Genomic DNA, 25739 nt, shown 5'->3' with positions numbered 1-25739 from the left:
TGTCTCCCCCCCACTACTGCTACCCATCCTGTCTCCCCCTCTGACATTAGTGCTGCTTGAGGACAAGATTGCCCACACAGACACTGCCTGCTGAGACCCCACTACTGCCACCGCCATGTTCTCCCTCTGCCACCTCAGTGCTGATTGGGGACAATAGTACCCACAGACAGTGCCTCCGGCAGCCCCCGCCAATCATCCTGTCTCCCCCTGACATCTCAGCAATGCTTGGGTTTTTTTGGTACTGCTGGCAACAGTCCTTCACCTGCAGATGGAAGAAAGCAAGCAGGGCAGTAAGGAGGCAGAAGTTGCTCCTGGTACCATAGACCCTGGTCATGTAGGGCTGGGAGAGTCAGTAAGCAGATTATGTAGTAGAGTCACCATCTTACAGGCAGCCGGTGGAGGGAGCAGAGGATGGGTGTTATGTGGCAGGAACGGGCTGATTAGGTAACATCCTGGCTGCTGCATTCTGTACAAGCTACAAGTGGTGCAATTCTTTTGCTGGGAGACCCAGGTAGAGGATATTAGTGGTCTATGTGTGATGATACAAGTACATGTATGACTCTAGGTAGATCTCCTGAGGGAATTAAGTGCAGGAGTATGGCTATGTTCCTCAGATGAGGATCTGACTGTGGCTGATACCTGATGTCTAAGTGTCACTCCACCATCCAGGACACCAAGATTCCGCACAGGATCAGCATGTTGTAACTCTGAACCACCCAGCATGTTGTAACTCTGAACCCCCAAGTGTAAGTCTGGTTGGTAGGCAAAGCTGAGCTGTAGCCCTGCCCTTTGTTGGTGAGCTTCTATCATAAGGACCTGTTTCACCAGGACTGAGTCACAGCCAACTGGCATCACCCACACCTGGAGCTCAGCTAGACATTTAGGATTAGTATTGGGTTCTCAGTACCCAGAGCAAAAGACAGGTCATCGGCATAGCAGTGGTAAACGAGGACATGACGTCTAATTGTTTCACCCTGCGGTAGCATGTATATTGCAAAGAGCATGGGAGATAGGATAAGAACCTTGAAGAACGTTACATGGCAATGATAAGTATACTCTAGAAGAATAAAATGGTTCCTCACCTGAGTGACATCTATTGTGTGCAACAAGAGCTTATTTCTCAGAACATGGAAATTGCCTCTTCCTTGTGTGACTTTGCTGATGTGTAACAAGTTGTGATTTCTGTGAAAAACATTTCCAACACTCAGAGCAAGAAAATGGCTTCTCACCAGTGTGAATTCTCTGATGTTTAACAAGATTTGATTTGTGTGCAAAACATTTCTCACACTCAGAACATGGAAATGGCTTCTCACCTGTATGACTTCTCTGATGTGCAACAAGATTTGATTTGCGTGCAAAACATTTCTCACACTCAGAACATGGAAATGGATTCTCACCTGTGTGACTCCCCTGATGTGTAGCAAGTTGTGATTTCTTGGAAAAACATTTCCCACACTCAGAACATGGAAATGGGTTCTCACTTGTGTGACTTCTCTGATGTGTAACAAGATTTGATTTGCATGCAAAACATTTCTCACACTCAGAACATGGAAATGGATTCTCACCTGTGTGACTTCTCTGATGTGTAACAAGATTTGATTTCAGTGTAAAACATTTCCCGCACTCAGAGCAAGAAAATGGCTTCTCACCTGTGTGACTTCTCTGATGTTTAACAAGATCTGATTTGTATGCAAAACATTTCCCACACTCAGAACATGGAAATGGTTTCTCACCTGTGTGACTTCTCTGATGTGTAACAAGATTTGATTTCAGTGTAAAACATTTCCCGCACTCAGAGCAAGAAAATGGCTTCTCACCTGTGTGACTTCTCTGATGTTTAACAAGATCTGATTTGTATGCAAAACATTTCCCACAATCAGAACATGGAAATGGTTTCTCACCTGTGTGACTTCTCTGATGTTTAATAAGATTTGATTTCCAGGTAAAACATTTCCCGCACTCAGAGCAAGAAAAAGGCTTCTCACCTGTGTGACTTGTCTGATGTATAACAAGTTGTGATTTGTATGCAAAACATTTCCCACACTCAGAACATGGAAATGGTTTCTCACCTGTGTGACTTCTCTGATGTGTAACAAGATTTGATTTCCAGGTAAAACATTTCCCGCACTCAGAGCAAGAAAAAGGCTTCTCACCTGTGTGACTTGTCTGATGTATAACAAGTTGTGATTTGTATGCAAAACATTTCCCACACTCAGAACATGGAAATGGCCTCTCATCTGCCTTAGCTGGTTGATGGGTAATAAGGTTTGTGTTCTGTGTAAAACATTTGGCATCTATAGAACAGGGAAACACTGTATCTACTGTCAGAGCTGTAACAGATGCTCCAATATCAGAGCGATCGGGAGAACATTTCCCAGGATCAGAGGGATCAGCTGATAGAGCTGGATGTATAATTGGGGTAATGGGGTTATCTCCTGGAGAATCCTGTCTACCGACATTATCTTTTATTTCACAATCCGGGGAGAACATTAGATGTCCTTCTGAGCTATTCCTGCTTGTGTGTCCATCTGCTGGAAATAAAATACATTTTGGAAATGTGACATTTTCTGTAACAATATCAATCTTGTAAACAATAGGAGAAGACGACTTTCTGGGATACTTAATTGTAAATGTGTATGTATAATAAAACATAACTTTTAATGAAGGCTTTATAATATTGTGTCTCAGGCTATCATTGTGTCCACCCTCCTGAGAACACTCACAATAACAAATGTACTTTTATAATAAGACTTAGATATATCTCTCTCTTGTACTGGTAACTAACCATGAAGTATAAATGGATATGTAGTCACTCTCCAAGTCCTATGTCAGCACCAATGTAAAACAATGGATGGGGAACATATCGTATTTATTGGAGATTCTAGATGAACAATAATATCAGTCATATGAGCTGATGGGTCAGAGAAATGTCTCCTAACGTTACTCCTGGAAGCATTGGTAAGGTAGCATTCCTTTATGTTATGTGTGTGCTCATACGCGGGTAAGCCTGTATATGTGTTACTCACCCTTATGTAAGGTAAATTTCCTATAACAAAGTAGGTGTGAAAATAGGATTTTAATTACCTACCGGTAAATCCTTTTCTCGTAGTCCGTAGAGGATGCTTGGGTCCATATTAGTACCATGGGGTATAGACAGGTCCACCAGGAGCCATTGGCACTTTAAGAGTTTAAGAGTGTGGGCTGGCTCCTCCCTCTACGCCCCTCCTACCAGACTCAGTCTACAAACTGTGCCCTAGGAGACAACGTACTTCGAGAGAAGGAAATACACAGATCGTGGCGAGATTCATACCAGCTCACACAACAAGGCAAATCCGGCCAACATGCCGGACAAACTCAGCAACAGCTGAAACAGTAAAGAACGCAGAACTTACCTAGGAACCAGGCAGTACTGAGCTAAATAACCACTGCAGGTTAAAGAAGTGCTGGGCAGGCGCCCAGCATCCTCTATAGACTACGAGAAAAGGATTTACTGGTAGGTAATTAAAATCCTATTTTCTCTTACATCCTAGAGCAGGGCTGGCCAAACCGGTCCTCGAGATCTACCAACAGTTCACATTTTCCAGACTACCTAGCTGGTGCACAGGTGTAGTCATTACTAATTAAGATGTGCTGCATTCATTCCTAACTGACAATTCTACAGATCTCCAGGAGGCCTGGAAAACATGCACTGTTGGTAGATCTCGAGGACCGGTTTGGCCAGCCCTGTCCTAGAGGATGCTGGGGTCCATATTAGTACCATGGGGATGTACCAAAGCTCCCGGAACGAGAGGGAGAGCGCGCAGGCTCCTGCAGAACTGCTTGACCATACTTGAGGTCATCAGAGGCCAAAGTATCGAACTTGTAAAACTTAGCAAACGTGTTCGATCCAGACCTAGTAGCTGCTCGGCAAAGCTGTAAAGCAGAGACTCCCTGGGCAGCCGCCCAGGAAGAACCCACCTTACGAGTAGAGTGGGCTTTAACAGATTTTGGACACGGTAATCCTGCTGTAGAATATGCATGCTGGATGGTGAACCTGATCCAGCGTGAAATCGACTGCTTAGAAGTAGGACACCCAATTTCCTTTGGATCAAACAGAGTCAGACTTTCTGTGACGAGCTGTCCTCTTCACATAAATCTTCAAAGCCCTCACAACATCCAAGGCCTTTGAAGCAATTGAGGAGTCAGTAGCCACTGGCACCACAATAGGTTGGTTGATATGAAAAGCCGACACAACCTTAGGAAGGAACTGTTGACGAGTCCTGAGATCCGCCCTATCTTCATGGAAGACCAGATAGTGACTTTTACAGGACAAAGCCGCCAATTCCGACACACGTCGAGCAGAAGCCAAGGCCAACAAAGTGACCGCCTTCCACGTGAGAAACTTGATTTCAGCCTCCTGCAGAGGCTCAAACCAATCTGATCCCAGGGTGCCGTTGGCGCCATAAAGGGAGGCTGGATGTGCAGAACCCCTTTCAAAAAGGTCTGAACCTCAGGAAGGACAGCCAATTGTTTCTGGAAAAAAATGGATAAAGCTGAGATCTGGACTTTGACAGAGCCCAATCTCAGGCCCATATCCACACCTGCTTGCAGGAAAAGGAGAAAACGTCCAAGTTGAAACTCCACCGCAGGAAATTTCTTGGATTCACACCAAGACACACATTTTTTCCAAATTCGATAGTAATGTTTAGATGTTACCCCCTTCCTGGCCTGTATCAGGGTAGGAATAACCTCACTCGGAATACCCTTCCGAGCTAAGATCTGGAGCTCAACCGCCATGCCGTCAATTGTAGCCGCTGTAAATCTTGATAAGCGAATGGCCCCTGCAGTAGAAGATTGTCCCGAAGAGGAAGAGGCCTCGGATCTTCCAGCAGTTGATCTAGCAGATCTGCGTACCAAGCCCTCCTTAGCCAGTCTGGAGCAATGAGGATTGCCAGAACCTTTGTTCTTTTTATCAATTGTAGAACTTCTGGAATTAGAGGAAGTGGAGTGAACACATACACTGATGTGAACAACCACGTGTTACTAGTGCGTCCACCGCCACGGGTCTCTTGACCTGGAACATTACCTCCGCAGCTTCTTGTTGAGGCGGGAGGCCATCATGCCTATGTGAAGAACCCCCCACCAACCTTTAACCTACCCGAACACCTCCGGGTGGAGGCCCCACTCTCCTGGATGGAGATAGTGTCCCCAGCGGAGGATTCTTGACACCTCTGACATAGCAGCCCGGCTCTCCGTTCCGCCTTGTCATTTTATGTAGGCCATTGTGGTCAAGTTTTCCGACTGAACCTGAACAGCCCGATCCTGTAGAAGGTGTGGGCTTGAAGAAGGCCGTTGTATACGGCTCTTAGCTCCAGGATGTTTATCGGCAGAAGGGACTCCTGACTTGACCACCTTCCTTGGAAGGTTTCCCCTTGAGTGACTGCTCAACCTCTTAGACTTGCATCCATGGGTAGAAGGATCCAGTCCTGAACTCCGAACCTTCGGCCCTCCAGAAGGTGTGGTAGTTGTAGCAACTAGAGGAGTGAAATCCTGGCTTTCGGTGACAGACGTATCCTCTAGTGCATGTGTAGGTGAGATCCCGACCACTGGTCCAAGAGATCCAGTTGAACGGATCGAGCATGAAACCTTCCGTACTGCAGAGCCTCGTAGGAGGCAACCATCTACCCCAGACGGCGGATGCACTGATGAACCGATACGCGGGCAGGCTTCAAGACATCCCGGACCATTGTTTGAAACACCAACGCTTTCTCCACCGGAAGAAACACCCTCTGCACCTCCGTGTTGAGGATCATCCCCAGGAAAGACAGCCTCCTTGTCGGCTACAGATGAGACTTTGGAAGGTTCATGATCCAACCATGCTCCTTGAGCAGATGTGTCATGAGAGCAATGGATCTTAACAACTTCTCCCTGGACGACGCCAGATCAGCAGATCGTCCATGTATGGAATTATGTTCACCCAATGCTTGCGAAGGAGAACCATCATCTCTGCCATCACCTTGGTGAAGACCCTCGGTGCCGTGGAGAGATAGAAAGGCAGTGCCTGAAATTGATAGTGATCGTCTAACAGTGCAAACCTGAGATAAGCCTGATGCGGCGACCAAATGGGAATGTGGAGGTACGCATCCTTGATCTCCAGAGACACCAGGAACTTCCCCTCCGTCAGTCATGAGATAACAGCTCTCAGAGACTCAATGTTGAGCTTGAAGTCCCTGAGATAAGGGTTCAAAGACTTTAAGTTCAGAATTGGCAGTACCGAAACATTCGGCTTCGGTACCACGAAAAGGTTTGAATGATGAGGCGGAACTGGAACAATGACCTCGGACACTAGCAATTTTCGTATAGCTTCCAGAAGAATTGCTCTGTCTGCCGGAAAAGCTGGCAAGCCTGATTTGAAGAAACGGTGAGGTGGGAGAGTTTGAAACTCAAGTCTGTACCCCTGGACACTATATCCTGTATCCAAGTGTCCAGGCCAGACGACACCCAGACGTGGCTGAAATGCTGGAGTCTTGCTCCTACCTGACCTTCCTCCAGGCTGTGTGGTCCACTATCATGCGGAGGACTTGGAGGCACCAAAAGCAGGCTTCTGGTCTTGGGAACCTGTGGGATCAGGATTTTATCTTTTAGCACAACCACCTCTGACGAAAGGTGTGAGAAGGCTTGTTCTTTCTAGGCCTCGTGGGCCGAAAGGACTGTGACGTAGCTGGTGTAAAAGGCTTCTTCATAGCCGGTGCAGCTGAGGGGAGAAAAGGAGACTTACCCGCTGTAGTCGTGGCAATCCACGCATCCAGCACCTTCCCAAACAGAGCCTGACCTGTATAGGGTAGGCCCTCCATACTTTTCCTGGATTCCGCGTCCGCAGACTATTGGCGCAGCCAGAGACCCCTGCGAGCCGAGACGGACATGGAGGAGATCCCCGCAGCCATGGAACCCAGGTCCTTCATGAAATCTACCAGGAACCCTGCAGAATCCTGAATGTTACTTAAAAATAAACGTCACCTTTATCCATCGCAGTCAAGTCCTCCTGCAAAGTGACTGACCACCTGGCTATAGCTTTAGAAATCCATGCACAGACAATAGTAGACTGCAGTATAGCCCCTGAAGCCATGTATATGGATTTGAGCGTAGCATCCACCTTGCAATCTGCCGGGTCATTCAACGTGGTAGATCCCGGGACTGGTAAAACCACTTATTATGACAGCCTGGAGACAGAGGCGTCAACTATAGGCGGAGACTCCCATTTTTTTCTATCCTCCTCTGGGAAGGGAAAAGCAACCAAGACCCTCTTAGGCATCTGGAATTTTTTCTTCGGATTTTCCCAGGCCTTTTCAAATATAGCATTTAATTCCTTAGATGCTGGGAACGTGAGAGGGGCCTTCCTACTGTCTGTGAAAAAGGCCTCCTCTACCTGCTCAGGAGGTGTGTCAGAAATATGCAACACATCCCACATGGCCTCAATCATCAACTGCACCCCCTTAGCAAGTGATGCCGTCCCCCTGTACACATCCCCGTCACCGTCTGCAGTGTCAGAATCCGTGTCATCCTGCGTAATCTTGGCAAGTGCACGTTTGTGAGAATGACCTGCAGGGGCCCCCGAGGGAGCAGTATCAGACCATACAACCATAGAGGATTGCAGTACCTGAGTGGCATGCTCAGTCCTTGCAACCCTTTCAGAAATCTGAGAAATAGTCCCCCTAAGAGAGGCTAACCACTCCGGTTCTCAAGCTGGGATATGCGCTACAACAGTGCAATCCTGATTACATGGGATGGGTTCTTCCTGAGAAGATAAATCCTCTGCAGCATATGAGGCAGAGTCTCTAGACATGTTTGCTTGTACACCCCACAAACACACAGGGTACAGGGCAGACAAAGTTACCCCACCAAGAATGTCAGAGAGACACAGAGATTGGAGCCAACCCACACACAGCGCTATTACAGGTATAGGGAGACCCTAAACCAGCGCTGACTGTATCCCTTAATAGGTGACAGTCTTACACAGCTTCCCCTCCCTTCTACACCCCCTGGTACCGTACAGATAGCTGGAGGGGCTCTGCAGGGACGGTTCTTCCACTTGCATCCGACTGCGGGCAGGAAAGTGGCGCTGAAACGCTGCTGGGTATGCTATGAGAAGCTCCGCCCCCTTAATGGCGCTGTCTTCCCGCTCTTCATAGATTATATTGGCCTGAGGTTTTGTGTGCTGGCTAAGAACCGCAGACCCAGACAGGCTGGATTTGGTCAGTGTAGGGTCAGGCGCTGGCTCAGGGCGCCCCTCACAGCGCCGCACCTAGGTACCGCTGACCCATCCGGGAGTGCAGTTAATACTGCGCTCCTACCCTGTAGCCGCCATCTTCACACCGAACACCCACATGTTAGGGGGACAATGACTCACTCGCCACACTTCAGCTCTGTAAGGGGGTGGCGGCATGCTGCTGGGGTGAGCGTTCCCTGCGGCGGGGAGCAATCTATCCCCTATGGAGCTCAGTGTCCAGTCAGCGGAAACAGTGGCTCAGACTCCGCAGGGCAGACACTACCCCCCCTCAGTGCCTCGATGCAGCGAGGCCGTTGGCAACAGTCTCCCTGTAAAATAAAAACTCCAAGAAAAACTTTTATTGAGAAAGCTCTGTAGAGCTACCCTAGCTGTGACCAGCTCCTCCGGCACATTTTCTAAACTGAGTCTGGTAGGAGGGGCATAGAGAGAGGAGCTAGCCCACACTGTTAAACTCTTAAAGTGCCAATAGCTCCTGGTGGACCCGTCTATACCCCATGGTACTAATATGGACCACAGCATCTTCAAGGACGTAAGAGAAATAGGGACTGATGGCTCCTGATGTTCGAGATACGCCAGAGAGTGTGGGGAGGAGACTGGTCAGATCTCCAGGCTGGTAACACACAGTGACATGATGTGAGGGGAGAGCAGGAGTATAATAGGGGCTGATGGCTCCTGATGTATGAGATAGACCAGAGTGTGTGGGGAGGAGACTGGTCAGATATCTGGGCTGGTAACACACAGTGACATGATGTGAGGGGGAGAGCAAGAGTATAATAGGGGCTGATGGCTGCTGATGTCTGAGATACACCAGAGAGTGTGGGGAGGAGACTGGTCATATCTCTGGGCTGGTGACACACAGTGACATGATGTGAGGGGAGAGCAGGAGTATAATAGGGGCTGATGGCTGCTGATGTATGAGATACACCAGAGAGTGTGGGGAGGAGACTGGTCAGATCTCTGGGCTGGTAACACACACTGACATGATGTGAGGGGGAGAGCAGGAGTATAATAGGGGCTGATGGCTCCTGATGTATGAGATACACCAGAGAGTGTGGGCAGGAGACTGGTCAGATCTCTGGGCTGGTAACACACAGTGACATGATGTGAGGGGGAGAGCAGGAGTATAATAGGGGCTGATGGCTGCTGATGTCTGAGATACACCAGAGAGTGTGGGCAAGAGACTGGTCAGATCTCTGGGCTGGTAACACACAGTGACATGATGTGAGGGGGAGAGCAGGAGTATAATAGGGGCTGATGGCTGCTGATGTCTGAGATACACCAGAGAGTGTGGGGAGGAGACTGGTCATATCTCTGGGCTGGTGACACACAGTGACATGATGTGAGGGGAGAGCAGGAGTATAATAGGGGCTGATGGCTGCTGATGTATGAGATACACCAGAGAGTGTGGGGAGGAGACTGGTCAGATCTCTGGGCTGGTAACACACACTGACATGATGTGAGGGGGAGAGCAGGAGTATAATAGGGGCTGATGGCTCCTGATGTATGAGATACACCAGAGAGTGTGGGCAGGAGACTGGTCAGATCTCTGGGCTGGTAACACACAGTGACATGATGTGAGGGGGAGAGCAGGAGTATAATAGGGGCTGATGGCTGCTGATGTATGAGATACACCAGAGAGTGTAGGGAGGAGACTGGTCAGATCTCTGGGCTGGTAACACACAGTGACATGATGTGAGGGGGAGAGCAGGAGTATAATAGGGTCTGATGTCTCCTGATGTATGAGATACACCAGAGTGTGTGGGGAGGAGACTGGTCAGATCTCCAGGGTGGTAACACACAGTAACATGATGTGAGGGGGAGAGCAGGAGTATAATAGGGGCTGATGGCTGCTGATGTACGAGATACACCAGAGAGTGTAGGGAGGAGACTGGTCAGATCTCCAGGGTGGTAACACACAGTAACATGATGTGAGGGGGAGAGCAGGAGTAGAATAGGGGCTGATGGCTCCTGATGTCTGAGATACACCAGAGACTGTGGGCAGGAGACTGGTCAGATAATAAGATTTTAAACCTACCTGTAAATCTTTTTCTCCTAGTCCGTAGAGGAAGTTGGAGACTCCGTAAGGACCATGGGGTATAGATGGGCTCCGCAGGAGACATGGGCACTCTAAGACTTTAGATGGGTGTGAACTGGCTCCTCCCTCTATGCCCCTCCTCCAGACCTCAGTTAAAAAACTGTGCCCAGAGGAGACGGACAGTACGATGAAAGGAATTTTGTTAATCTAGGGGCGAGATACATACCAGCCCACACCATACACACCGTACAACCTGGTAGATACCAAACCAGTTAAAAGCATGAACAAAACAGCATCAGCCAGAGACTGATCTCAACTGTAACATAACCCTTATGTAAGCAACAACTATATACAAGCCTTGCAGAAATAGTCCGCACTGGGACGAGCGCCCAGCATCCTCTACGGACTAGGAGAAAAAGATTTACCGGTAGGTTTAAAAATAAGAATTTACTCACTGGTAATTCTATTTCTCGTAGTCCGTAGTGGATGCTGGGAACTCCGTAAGGACCATGGGGAATAGACAGTCTCCGCAGGAGACTGGGCACTCTAAAGAATGTCAAAGTCAGAAAAATGTCTCAATGCACGTTGCCATATTTGCACCGCACACTGGTCCGCGCTGCGCGTGCATGCGCTCTCCCGTGGATTCGCATACCCGCAATAACGTGCACTCGCAGGCGCGGTATGCGTATTTACGGTAGAGTTTATGTAGTCGTAGCGTGCGACTCATTCGTTACAAATGTTCACAATTAATGTAGTTTATAGATCATGGTCCCTTTGATAGATTCTGAAAGTTTGGTTAAAATACAATGTCCCAGAGCTGAGGAATCCCTCTTTATATCGTACAAAGGGTCTAACAGGAATCATACAGCAGTGTTTGGTACCCATCGGAAGAGTATTTAATTAGCAATATTCCGGTGTTGGTTTGGAGCGTATTAATCGCTCGTGCGAATAGTTATGGACATAAGAAGTTTATGTCCATTTCTATTAATTACACATACTCAGGTATGCGGCGGGAAACCCAGTTTCCCACCCACCTGAGCTGTTGGAAATCGTCACAGCCCACCTGTATGAATCACCCTATGACCTTTTGTTATGATGCAGGGCCGAATTCCTTCGGCCAATGGACAATGGGATTGTAGGACCAGGAGATTGCATTGTGTGTGGGGCATAAATAGGCAGGCCGACCACATCCAGCTCACTCTCTCATCAACGGTTATCTGCTGATAGCCGGGAGCTGGATATCGAGGCGCAGGCGATCATACCCTTTGTGCGTAAGTTTCTCTCCGTAATCATTGTCTTTCTGTGAGCCAATTTCTCTCATCTCATCTCTCTCTCTCTCTCTCTCTCTCTCTCTATCTCTCTCTGTTCTGTTCTCTCATATCTCCCCTAGACTAGGCTAGTATTGTATTGTATTAGATAGTATTGTACTGTATTGCATTTAGGTCAGTGTAGTATTGTCTTTTTGTATTTATTGTTTAGTTCTGTGGTTAGGAAGTCTCTGTTATATTGTAGTGTATCATTTGTACTGTTATCCCCTTTTACAAGTATATTAGATATAATACAGTTAATAGGCCTTGGAACCTAAACCAGCATCTGTGTATTTTCTATAGTGATAAGTGTTCACTTGAGCGTCGGTGACGCTCAAGCAGCTTTGTAGTTAGTCAGGTTACACAAGGTTGCACTTACACCCTGTACTCACATTAAGGTATTCAGTGTATTTCATTGGTATAAGGTTTTATCATAAAGGTATAGTGTTGTGAGCGTCTGCATCGCTGGTGACCTCCTCGTGGTCTCGAGCGTAAGCTACGCCATAGCGAATCATTACCCTAGACATAATCAATAACGTGTCCTGTGATCGCTGGGCCGTGAGCGAACGTGACGCTTGAGCGTCTCGCCTACGGCTGAGCGATCGTTACGCAACTAGCGTACCATTACGGTACTTCTTAAGTAAACAGTGTACAGTGTTCTTAGCTTCATAAAGGGTTGTTATAAGGCAAAGGAATTTAGCATTGTCAATTGCGGGCTCGTCCTATCCTTCTCATATCTGCACTAGGTAGATCAGCAGACATTATCCCCCAGCAAAGGGTGGGAGGTTGTCTCACAGTGCTGACGGGATAAGCGTCTGCTTCGCTTAGATAAAGAGTGCTGAAGGAACCCGGTAACCGGAAGTAAGAACAAAACGCTTGTGTCTTTTTAAAACTGTTTATTTTTCTTTTGTCTTGCGTACGCATACATACCTGCATTTCTTTTCACTTGTGTATTTCATTTTTCGTATATCACTATTCCTGTTTGCCAAATTTTATAGTTGATAGAAAGTGCTAAAAAGAGATTTGCTGTTATTTAATAGTAGAGGTGATAGTTAAAGTATAGAACAAACACACGATTTGTCTGAGATACAAGGCAGTCAGTGTGGATTGCGGTAGATGATCAGGGATCATTTACATTGATAAAAATATATTGTGTTACGGTGGATCCTTTGCATTGCGTACACGTGTCGCTAACAAAGACTAGCGTACGCAATCCAAAAGGCAGACGCACGCAGCGTACATTACGCAACGTAGCGTCCGGTTACGCTCACGTAGCTCAAGTCACGAAAAAGTTGAATTAGCGCAAAGCGATAATTAGCGCAAGGCGATAAGTAACGCACAGCGGTAGATAACGCAAATCTATTTTTGGAAAATCGGAAATTTAGTTTAACAGATCCTGCTCCTAATTGGTAACACTTTTGGCCTAAAGACAATTTCTGCGCAGAAATAGATATAGAAACAAAAGTGTACATGTGTTGAGTGAGTGTGTTTTGTATACAAAAGTTTATATAACTTTAAGGTGGAACCAAAAGGAAAGCCGGGTACTCGTCAAGGGACATACGTGTAAGTGACATATACGGTGGCCAGGGAGGCATCCCTGGTTAAATAATATTTGAGCATTAGAGTATAGCGGACCATAAGGTAACAAGACCAGGAGGTCATAAGGTAACAAGACCAGGAGGTCATAAGGTAACAAGACCAGGAGGTCGTAAGGTAAAAGGTCCGCTATAAAAGTCCAGTGGCACAACGCCTGGGGTGTTGGTGCAGAACCCATATAGGCCATACAAGCTCTGGCTGAAGGAATCGCAGCCGGAAACATAGATTCCATTGATCTTTCAGTACATGACAAGTAGTGCTCGTATACTGAACGATTGGACCGCACGTTATTGTGTGCAGTAGTTAGTAATCTGACCTAATACCATTAGAGTAAAGTGGTCACAAACGCTATCTGTACATTCTGACGTGATTTGTGTAATTTTTTATTTTTGGAAGGGAAGTTCGCTGGTCACTCAGGAACTATCTAACAACCCCAACTTTACTGGAAAGAGTAAGTGTCCTGCGGGTAACCCTCATATGTTCCAGTAAACTAAAGGTTCACAGGGGCCCTAGGTTGGGTCCAGCAGCTCTGGCTACAGTGATTGCAGCACAGGCCAACGTGGGCGAGAAGTAAGTGGGGTACTTGATAAACCACCACCGCCGGCCTGCCCAAGGACATCTTGGTTTGTTTGTAAGGGTTCGCTGAAAGCCTTGATATTCAAGGAGGAATAAGCAACGCCTGCAGATTATGGGGGCCATTTGTTCAGGTAGGGGGCGATCAACCCTGGTTCAGGTTGATTCTGTGAACCGACCTGTTGGGTCGGCACGATATGTAATGTGTGAAAAATATGGAATTCACACCGAATCTTTATGTGATGAATGGGAGAGAATGACTGTACAAGACAGGGACAAATTCCCAAGAATAGGTAGCTTTAGTCCAGAAGTGTTACAAAATTTAAGGAGGAGGATATGTCTCGTAAAATCAACAAAGAGACGAATTCAACATCATGATTGTTTACAGTTATGGCACCAGGAAGGTGAGATACAGAGAGGTTTGGCTCTGGCGGCAGGATCTGGGGCAGTCAGGAAGTTGATTGCCACAGCTCCTCCTCCACCATACATTGCAGGAGAGAAGTTGATTGCGGAGAGAAACGCACTGGGTTGTAAAACACAAACTCTTAGTAACCCTGTAAATGTTAATGATGTTAACCAAATAACTCATGCAAGTATTAACCCGTGCAAGATGTACCCTGTTTTGAACCTTCCTCAGGAGTGTGATCAAGAAGACGATTCAGCAACAATTTCAGCTCTCTCTCTTGCAGCCACCATAGCAGAGACCACAGTAGGCACAGCGACACCCACGAGATTAGTGAAAGCCCCTAGCGGAGGGATAGGTGAGGTCGTGTCAACGGGTAAGTACGGCACCATGCACTACACTGAAACAATTGTACCACAACAAGCAGTAGAATCTACACAGGAAGAGGCTGTTAGAATTGCTCCTGTAAGGGTAATAGCAGTTCCCAATGGAAAAACAGATGTGTCTGGAGCCCCTCCCATAAGGAACATTGCCATGTACACTCCATTTTCCCGAATGGAATTAAGAACAATAGTGTCCGAATTTCCTGACCCCAGGAAGGATTTAGTTGCTAGCCAAAAATACATCAGGGATCTAGGTAACACTGTAGAACCCAACAACAAGGATTGGCAGATACTGCTAAGAGCTTGTTTACCTTCCAATGTTGATGCAACTCAGTTTTTAGCTGATTGTGCATTGGATAAAGATGTACCGCTTACAGACGTATACAACAAGGATAATGTAAAAAGGATAAATTTACAGCTAAAGGAGTATTTCCCAGCCGTTGTTAAATGGAATAAAATATTTTCCATTAAGCAAAAGGAGTCCGAAACGGCAACAGAATATTTTCACCGGGCACTATTAGAAATGGCAAAGTACACTGGTATAGAAGACATTAAGACCAACCCAAACCATCGGGAAGTAGCAGTATCTGTACTGATGGATGGTTTAAAGGAAACATTAAAGACTAGGGTTCAGACCACGCAACCATGCTGGCGAGGTCTGTCAGTGTCCGGCTTGAGAGAGGCTGCTATTGATCACGACAGAAACATCACTAGGCACAGGGAATCGCAAAGTGATAAGTTGATGTCCGTAAGTATACAGGCGCTGACCACAAGGCAGCCTGCGTATGTACCACCGAATCCTGTGGGTAAGGCAAGTGTAATAACATGTTTTTCTTGTAACAGACCGGGACACTTTGCACGAGAATGTAGAACAAAGAATGTACAAAGATCTTTTCAACCCCCTAGACAACAACACAACACACGACATTGGGAGCAGGGTCCACAGAGGCGGAGTTTTGAGCCACATACAGGGGAAACAAAAAGATATCCCCCAAACAGAGACTGGCATGCCTCTGGTAGTTCCCAGCTAACTCCCTCACAAGTAGTTGCTGCCAGCGGGATTCAGGGAGGTCAGCATACCCAATAGGGGTGTGGCCATACCTGTAATCTGCACCCAGTTAAGTTGATTGCTAGTCTTGGAAACGAACCAGAAATTGCAATCAATGTGGCTGGTAAAACTTTAAACTTTCTTGTAGACACAGGGGCGGCCAAGTCAGTGATAAATTCGACAGTGGGCATGAGAACCACTGGTAGGACAATTCCAGCCATGGGAGTAACAGGAGTAGTCCAGCACTACCCTGTTAGCAAACCAGCCGAGATTACAATAGGGCCTTTGCATACCAAGCATTCCTTTTTGCTGGCTGCATCGGCACCAACTAATCTCCTGGGGAGAGACTTACTATGTAAAATGGGTTGCGTCATTTATTGTACCCCTGAAGGTGTATTCTTGGACATTCCTGAGAATCACGCTCAGGAAGTACGAGACATGTTAGACTCCCCATCAAAATTAATGTCACATTCCATCATGACAAATAGGAATCCATCCCAAGTAGAAGAGATGATATCTCAGATACCAGAGTCACTTTGGACAAAAGATGGACAGGACACTGGATTAATGGCAAACGTAGCTCCAGTAGTTGTGCAAGTAAAAGATGGTAGGATAGCTCCAAAAATCCCACAGTATCCTCTGAAGCCAGAGGTGGAGCTAGGAGTTTTTCCCGTAATAGAGCGCTTGCTACAACAGGGCATTCTAGTAAGAACGTCCAGCACCGCAAATAGTCCCATCTTCCCTGTTATAAAGAGTGGGGGGAGGGGTTACAGGCTAGTGCCGGATCTAACGGGGATTAACAAAATAGTTGAGAGTCAGTTCCCCGTAGTGCCTAATCCAGCTGTCATCCTAATGCAAATTCCTCCCACTGCCAAATTTTTCACTGTTATTGACCTCTGCTCCGCTTTCTTTTCGGTACCTCTGCACCCTGACAGCCAATATTTGTTTGCATTTACATACAGAGGAGTCCAATACACGTGGACTCGGTTACCCCAAGGTTTCATAGATAGTCCAAGTATATTTTCTCAGGCTTTGCATGATTGTTTACAGTCTTTCCAACCAGACAGTGGATCAGTATTGATACAGTATGTGGACGATTTATTACTGTGTTCAGATTCACTGGAAGCATCTCTGAAGGATACGAAACAGCTCCTGTTTCATCTTTCAGACACAGGTCACAAGGTTTCCAAAGACAAGTTACAATTATGCCAAACTAAGGTAAAATATTTGGGACACTGTCTAACACAAGGACTGAGACACCTGACCGCTGATAGAATCCAAGCCATTAGAGACATGACGCTGCCACAAACCCAGCAACAGATCAGGACGTTTTTAGGAATGTGTGGGTATTGCCGTAATTGGATCCCAGGGTTTTCCATATTGGCGCTACCTTTGCAGGAAATGGTCTCTTCAAACAAACCTGATCGGATTTCGCATACAGACGAATCTGAAACAGCATTTGAGAGACTCAAACAGTGCCTAACGCAGGCACCAGCACTAGGTATGCCAGACTATGGGAAACCCTTTGAACTATACGGAACAGAAAGTGCTGGGTGCGCAGCAGGTGTACTAACACAAAAACACGGTGATGCCAGCAGGCCAATTGCATACTACAGCGCCCAGCTAGATACGGTAGCGCGATCCCTCCCCACATGCTTGCGTAGCGTTGCGGCAATAGCATTGCTAGTAACAAAAAGCGAAGATGTCGTGCTAGGCCACAACCTCACAATCCATACACCGCATGCGGTATCTGCCTTATTGAATTCTGCCCAAACCAGACACGTCTCATCTGCAAGGTTTACAAGATGGGAATTGGCATTAATGGCCCCCGTAAACATCACCATAAGGAGATGCAGCGCATTAAATCCTGCAACATTTCTCCCAGGTGTGCCTGGTCAGACACAAAGGGTGGAAGGTGAGAGTGATGGGGAAGGAGGATTTAATGCAAAGGAAGATACACATGATTGTATGGAATATTTGACCCAAAATTTTACCGCAAGGCCTGACATCAGTGACAATCCACTGAAAGATGCAGAACTCACGTTCTACACGGACGGTAGTTGTCACAGACAGTCAGACTCGGGAGACTTGTGTACTGGATACGCAGTCGTAGATGACCAAGACACCATAGAAGCGGAACCGCTAGGCCCACCTCACTCAGCCCAGGTTGCTGAACTGGTCGCCCTAACCAGAGCATGTGAATTGGCTAAGGGTAAGTCAGCCAATATCTACACCGATTCCAGATACGCGTTCGGGGTAGTCCATGATTTCGGAGCCCTATGGCGGCTCAGAAATTTCATGACGGCAGCTGGTACACCGATAGCGCATGCAGCTCACATAAAAAGGCTTCTAACAGCAATACAGGAACCCGACAGAGTGGCTGTTATCAAATGTAAAGCACATACATATAGCCAAGACCCAGTATCCCTTGGTAACAGCCGAGCAGACGAAGCCGCAAAGCTTGCAGCTGCTACCCCCACACGGACAGACACCGCACAGTTGATGGTATTTAATACCATCAACACACAGAAGTTGTGTGAGATGCAGAATCTGTGTTCCACACAGGAAAGAGCAGTCTGGAAGGCAAAGGGATATGGCCAGGAGTCCTCAGGGCTCTGGACGGATGGACATGGTAAACCAGTGGCCCCCAGGGCATACCTTCCATGTCTGGCTGAAGCAGCTCACGGGCTGACTCATCTAGGCAAGGAGGGGATGTGCAAATTGGTAAGAGCATACTGGTGCGCCCCAGGATTCTCCTCTCATGCGAGTAAAAGAGCAATGTCATGCCTTACCTGTCTGAGAAAGAATGTTGGAAAAGCAATACCTACAGAACCATCCCATATCCCACCTGCCGGCGGCCCTTTCCAGGTAATACAAATTGACTTCATTCAATTACCCCCATGTCGAAATTTGAAATATGTACTTGTCTGTATAGATGTTTTCTCGAATTGGGTCGAGGCTTTTCCAGCAGCTACAAATACCGCTATGTTTACAGCTAAGAAAATTGTGCAGGAATTTGTATGTAGATATGGTATCCCTAGAATCATTGAAAGTGATAGGGGTACCCATTTTACAGGTGATGTCTTTCAAGGAATGTGTAAATTGATGGGTATTGATAGCAAGCTGCACACTCCGTACCGTCCACAGGCGAGTGCGAAGGTCGAAAGAGTGAACAGCACTATTAAAAATAAATTGAGTAAAGTAATGGCAGAGACAGGATTAACGTGGCCAGAAGCTTTACCCATTGTTTTGTATAGCATCAGAACCACTCCCAGGTCCCCTCTTAATCTGTCTCCTTTTGAAATTCTGTTTGGTCGACAACCGCATGTCATGATTAACCCTCAGGATGATTTGAAATGTAACAATGAAGTAACTGTAAAGTACTTGATTAACATGAGTAAACAGTTGAGGAATCAAAATGATAATCTGAAGTTGGTGATTCCTGATTTACCAGATAGTAATTGTCATGACATTGAACCTGGGGATTATGTAATGATACGAAATTTTCTACGCTCAGGTTGTCTTATTGATAGATGGGAAGGACCATACCAGGTCTTATTGACTAGCACCACAGCATTGAAGGTTGCTGAGAGAGAGACTTGGGTCCATTCATCCCACTGCAAAAAGATTGCTGATCCAGAGAAGTCCCGCGATAAGGAACAGACGGTAGAGGTTGTATCACTGGAGTGTCTGTTCCAGGAGGATTGAGGCGGCACCTGAGCCTTGAAGACCGAAAGCAGTTGTCGACTCCCTTCTCCCTTTTATTGTTTTTCTCCACTTCCCAGCCCCTCTCCCTTAAAATTTCTTTTTCCCCCTCCTCATTCTTCTCTATTTCCTCCTCAAAGATGGACTTGCCCCAAGAGACTGTGATCCGGATTTTGATGTTAACCATGATGTTGACCAGAGCAGTCTGTTCCGGCGAGAGTACCATAGAGGTCGAAAGAGGTTCTGGAATGGGTTCCGATTATGATGATGGAGGCGTAGTTTTCCAAGATCAACCAAACCAACAAGCAAAGGCGAGTATCAGAAAACGATCCGATAGAAGAAATTGTGATGGATTGTTAGCTGAAGAAAATTGTATCTGTAGGCTCTGTGATAATCTGGTTGAAGATGGATGCATAAAGAAATGCCAATCTAGTTTTAATATCCATATAGACCGGCATCCATTGAGTGACTATCACTCCTTAGTGGGTAACGTGTTAAACCAAACAGATTGTTGGGTATGCTCTCAAGTACCTCAGGGTCACAGCAAATCAGGGCTAGTACCATTTCCTTTAACGTTAGGGGAGGTACTTGAGCTAAGTGGTGGGAGACCGGTGGACCGGAGGTTTAACATCTCCAGCCCTCCTAGTTTGAAGCTCCACCAATACCATGTGGATAGGTCCCTCTTATGTTTTAACATCTCCAATCCCAGAAAACCGGGAAATTGGGAAGTGTCATGGAACAACCTTACCATGACCTTTTCACACAGAGCAGATAGAATGCCTACAGATACAGAGCTCGTACGCCACATAGCCAGTAGAGGAAAATCTTTCCGGTATCGATATACCTTAGGAAATAGGATTACTAGAGTTGGAGAGGTATCACCAGGATACTGTGCACATATCGTACAAACCGATACGTGCATTAAGCAGTTGGAAGAATTAGGGTCAGGAGATTTCACCTGGAAGGTTTGTAACATGGTCATGTCCTTCTCAGTCCCTTATGTTCTCCCCGATGATGCATATTTCATATGCGGGAGAAAGGCGTACAAATGGCTTGCCCCAAACTCTGAAGGATTGTGTTATATTGGAAAAGTATTGCCTGAAGTGATGACTGTTACACATGACAAAATGAAGGACATACACCGTGGTGCCCAAGCTCCTTATACTCACACTCACTACGAGCACCGGGTTAAAAGACAACTGTCAGAAAGGTTAGAGCATCCGGCCTCTGATCTTATCCATGAATCCACCGGGATTCAGGTTCTGGTAGCGTTAGATTTCACTCGTACCGCTCGGGGAGTGATGAATTATAGATACATTTCCGCACTCGCCAATTTGTTAGATAATATCACTGAAATGTATGATGACACGTTTAGATACACTGGAAGAGAACTTCAAGCTTACAAAACAGAACTAGTTCAGCATAGGATGGTTCTTAATTATCTTACAGCAGTAACAGGCGGATATTGTGTTACATTGGCAACACAGTACGGCATAAAGTGTTGCACGTATATCACAAATAGCACCGAGGATCCGGTAGAGGTCATAGACCAAAAGATGGACGATATTCTCCAATTGAAGTGGGAATTTCGTCGAAAACACAATCTCACCCTTGCTGCTGTAGGTAATGAGCTGACTGGTTGGGTGTCATGGTTGAACCCGCGAAATTGGTTCTCCGGTTTAGGAGACTGGGCTCAAGGAGTCATAATGGATGTTGGAAAGTTTCTACTATGTATCTTGGGTGTCGTTATATCGATTGGATTGATATTTAGATGCGGGCAGGCTTTAATGAGGTGCAAACAAAGTACAAAAGTGATGAGCTTGAGGAGTGAGGAAACTGTAATTAACCTGGATTTGATTTATGACCCAATGATAGAAACCAGGATGTGATGAAAATGCGATTATACGGTCCGTTTTCTTTCACCTGTTTTTCTGCTTTTCTCCAAGATACAAAGACCCCCTTGGACGAGGAAGCTGACGAGACGAGATGTATACAGACAACGGATTGACCAAAGAAGAAGATTTGACAACTTTAAATATGGACACTTGATGAACTTTGCCATGGATCCCCAGTTTCCCTAGTATTTTTAAACTCACGCTAGCCCAACATTTTTGTAAATCTGATGGCACTGACAAAGCTTGTTGCTCATGCCTAAGGAGCAAAACAGCGCAAAGAAGACGACTCTCAACAGATACCGAACACAACTTCGACGACAGATGTACATTTCCCTGACATAGAATATCATTGCATTTTTCGTAAGTGTTCTTTATCTTCATCTCTACAACCCTCAGGTAACGACACACATAGACGATAGGGAATACAGGCACAGATATCAGCAACCACATACCTCCCCCATTCATGTATCATCAACTAAAATGTGCATCCCCATTTTGTTACAACCACAGCCGAAATGAGCTCGGTAAAGTTTGACAGCCCATCCACAGACCTGTACCACAGGATAAGAAGGAATTCAAATGTATACTTCGCAATACCTCGAAGCTTGATTTACCACACGTACGGCACGATGATACATGACCCTCCAAACATGGACTCATACACACATGCTTCTGCTTTCTCACTAGGTCATACCCTCTTCACACCTTCTCCTCTCTCCTCCCCTACCCAACCATGGAAATCAATTAACCCCTGACTTACATTTTTCTCCTTAAATGTTTTGTGGCAGTTATTATTGACTGCCAAAGGGTGGACTGTCAAAGTCAGAAAAATGTCTCAATGCACGTTGCCATATTTGCACCGCACACTGGTCCGCGCTGCGCGTGCATGCGCTCTCCCGTGGATTCGCATACCCGCAATAACGTGCACTCGCAGGCGCGGTATGCGTATTTACGGTAGAGTTTATGTAGTCGTAGCGTGCGACTCATTCGTTACAAATGTTCACAATTAATGTAGTTTATAGATCATGGTCCCTTTGATAGATTCTGAAAGTTTGGTTAAAATACAATGTCCCAGAGCTGAGGAATCCCTCTTTATATCGTACAAAGGGTCTAACAGGAATCATACAGCAGTGTTTGGTACCCATCGGAAGAGTATTTAATTAGCAATATTCCGGTGTTGGTTTGGAGCGTATTAATCGCTCGTGCGAATAGTTATGGACATAAGAAGTTTATGTCCATTTCTATTAATTACACATACTCAGGTATGCGGCGGGAAACCCAGTTTCCCACCCACCTGAGCTGTTGGAAATCGTCACAGCCCACCTGTATGAATCACCCTATGACCTTTTGTTATGATGCAGGGCCGAATTCCTTCGGCCAATGGACAATGGGATTGTAGGACCAGGAGATTGCATTGTGTGTGGGGCATAAATAGGCAGGCCGACCACATCCAGCTCACTCTCTCATCAACGGTTATCTGCTGATAGCCGGGAGCTGGATATCGAGGCGCAGGCGATCATACCCTTTGTGCGTAAGTTTCTCTCCGTAATCATTGTCTTTCTGTGAGCCAATTTCTCTCATCTCATTCATCTCTCTCTCTCTCTCTCTCTCTCTCTCTCTCTCTCTCTCTATCTCTCTCTGTTCTGTTCTCTCATATCTCCCCTAGACTAGGCTAGTATTGTATTGTATTAGATAGTATTGTACTGTATTGCATTTAGGTCAGTGTAGTATTGTCTTTTTGTATTTATTGTTTAGTTCTGTGGTTAGGAAGTCTCTGTTATATTGTAGTGTATCATTTGTACTGTTATCCCCTTTTACAAGTATATTAGATATAATACAGTTAATAGGCCTTGGAACCTAAACCAGCATCTGTGTATTTTCTATAGTGATAAGTGTTCACTTGAGCGTCGGTGACGCTCAAGCAGCTTTGTAGTTAGTCAGGTTACACAAGGTTGCACTTACACCCTGTACTCACATTAAGGTATTCAGTGTATTTCATTGGTATAAGGTTTTATCATAAAGGTATAGTGTTGTGAGCGTCTGCATCGCTGGTGACCTCCTCGTGGTCTCGAGCGTAAGCTACGCCATAGCGAATCATTACCCTAGACATAACCAATAACGTGTCCTGTGATCGCTGGGCCGTGAGCGAACGTGACGCTTGAGCGTCTCGCCTACGGCTGAGCGATCGTTACGCAACTAGCGTACCATTACGGTACTTCTTAAGTAAACAGTGTACAGTGTTCTTAGCTTCATAAAGGGTTGTTATAAGGCAAAGGAATTTAGCATTGTCAAGAAAGATTAGGTACTATCTGGTGAGCACTGGCTCCTCCCTCTGTGCCCCTCCTCCAGACCTCAGTTAGGGAAACTGTGCCTGGAAGAGCTGACACAACAAGGAAAGGATTTGGAATCCAGGGTAAGACTCATACCAGCCACACCAATCACACCGTACAACTTGTGATAACTATACCCAGTTAACAGTATGAACAATAACTGAGCCTCATTCAACGGATGGCTCAAACAATAACCCTTTAGTTAAGCAATAACTATATACATGTATTGCAGAGAGTCCGCACTTGGGACGGGCGCCCAGCATCCACTACGGACTACGAGAAATAGAATTACCGGTGAGTAAATTCTTATTTTCTCTGACGTCCTAGTGGATGCTGGGAACTCCGTAAGGACCATGGGGATTATACCAAAGCCTCCAAACGGGCGGGAGAGTGCGGATGACTCTGCAGCACCGAATGGGCAAACACAAGGTCCTCCTTAGCCAGGGTATCAAACTTGTAGAACTTTGCAAATGTGTTTGAACCCGACCAAGTAGCAGCTCGGCAAAGCTGTAATGCCGAGACCCCTCGGGCAGCCGCCCAAGAAGAGCCCACCTTCCTTGTGGAGTGGGCTTTTACGGATTTCGGATGCGGCAATCCTGCCGCAGAATGAGCTTGCTGAATCGTTTTACAGATCCAGCGCGCAATAGTTTGCTTTGAAGCCGGCACACCCAGCTTGTTGGGTGCATGCAGGATAAACAGCGAGTCAGTTTTCCTGACTCCAGCCGTCCTGGCTACATAGATTTTCAAAGCCCTGACTACATCAAGTAACTTGGAGTCCTCCAAGTCCCGAGTAGCCGCAGGCACCACAATAGGTTGGTTCAAATGAAACGCAGATACCACCTTTGGGAGAAATTGGGGATGAGTCCTCAATTCTGCCCTGTCCATATGGAATATCAGATAAGGGCTTTTACATGACAAAGCCGCCAATTCTGACACACGCTTAGCCGAAGCTAAGGCCAATAGCATGACCACCTTCCACGTGATATATTTTAGCTCCACAGTCTTAAGTGGCTCAAACCAGTGGGATTTCAAGAAATCCAACACAATGTTAAGATCCCAAGGTGCCACTGGAGGCACAAAAGGGGGCAGTGAAGCCAGTTCTTTTTGAAAGAAAATAGATAGGGCCGAAATCTGGACCTGTATGGACCCTAATTTTAGGCCCATAGTCACCCCTGATTGTAGGAAGTGCAGAAAACGACCCAGCTGGAATTCCTCTGTTGGGGCCTTCCTGGCCTCACACCAAGCAACATATTTTCGCCATATGCGGTGATAATGCGTTGCTGTCACATCTTTCCTGGCTTTTATCAGCATAGGAATAACTTCATCTGGAATGCCTTTTTTCTTTAGGATCTGGCGTTCAACCGCCATGCCGTCAAACGCAGCCGCAGTAAGTCTTGGAACAGACATGGCCCTTGCTGCAATAGGTCCTGTCTGAGAGGCAGAGGCCATGGGTCATCTGAGATCATCTCTTGTAGTTCTGGGTACCAAGTTCTTCTTGGCCAATCCGGAACGATGAGTATTGTTCTTACTCCTCTCTTTCTTACTATCCTCAGCACCTTTGGTATGAGAGGAAGAGGAGGGAACACATAAACCGACTGGTACACCCACGGTGTCACTAGAGCGTCCACAGCTATCGCCTGAGGGTCCCTTGACCTGGCACAATATTTTTGTAACTTTTTGTTGAGGCGGGACGCCATCATGTCCACCTGTGGCAGTTCCCAACGATTTACAATCTGTGTGAAGACTTCTTGATGAAGTCCCCACTCTCCTGGGTGGGGGTCGTGCCTGCTGAGGAAGTCTGCCTCCCAGTTGTCCACTGCTGACAGTGCTAGCACGTGATTCTCCGCCCATCAAAGAATCCTTGTGGCTTCTGCCATCGCCATCCTGCTTCTGGTGCCGCCCTGTCGGTTTACATGGGCGACCGCCGTGATGTTGTCTGACTGAATCAGCACCGGTTGGTTTTGAAGCAGGGGCTCCGCTTGACTCAGGGCGTTGTAAATGGCCCTTAGTTCCAGTATATTTATGTGTAGAGAAGTCTCCTGACTTGACCACAGTCCCTGGAAGTTTCTTCCCTGGGTGACTGCCCCCCACCCTCGGAGGCTTGCATCCGTGGTCACCAGGACCCAGTCCTGTATGCCGAATCTGCTGCCCTTGAGAAGATGAGCACTCTGCAGCCACCACAGCAGAGACACCCTGGC

General features: G+C 46.6%; 2 protein-coding genes across 2 annotated transcripts in view; one reads left to right on the top strand and one right to left on the bottom strand.

Moving 5' to 3' along the window:
- LOC135057020 (zinc finger protein 585A-like) overlaps nucleotides 1–25739 on the top strand; it is a 305581-nt gene that overhangs the window by 80833 nt on the left and 199009 nt on the right. The gene's annotated exons all lie outside the window — the stretch shown is intronic.
- Nucleotides 24–25739, bottom strand: part of LOC135056957 (zinc finger protein ZFP2-like) — a 36517-nt gene continuing 10801 nt past the window's right edge. Inside the window, exon 2 of the mRNA XM_063962751.1 lies at nucleotides 24–2528. Within this exon, the coding sequence (XP_063818821.1) occupies nucleotides 1114–2528 (1415 nt within the window). The 3' untranslated portion in view covers nucleotides 24–1113. The remainder of the gene's footprint in view (nucleotides 2529–25739) is intronic.

The sequence above is a fragment of the Pseudophryne corroboree genome, chromosome 3 (genome assembly GCF_028390025.1).
Source record: "Pseudophryne corroboree isolate aPseCor3 chromosome 3, aPseCor3.hap2, whole genome shotgun sequence".
In the NCBI taxonomy this organism is placed as follows: domain Eukaryota; kingdom Metazoa; phylum Chordata; class Amphibia; order Anura; family Myobatrachidae; genus Pseudophryne; species Pseudophryne corroboree.
This window is presented reverse-complemented; position numbering and strand designations above follow the sequence as displayed.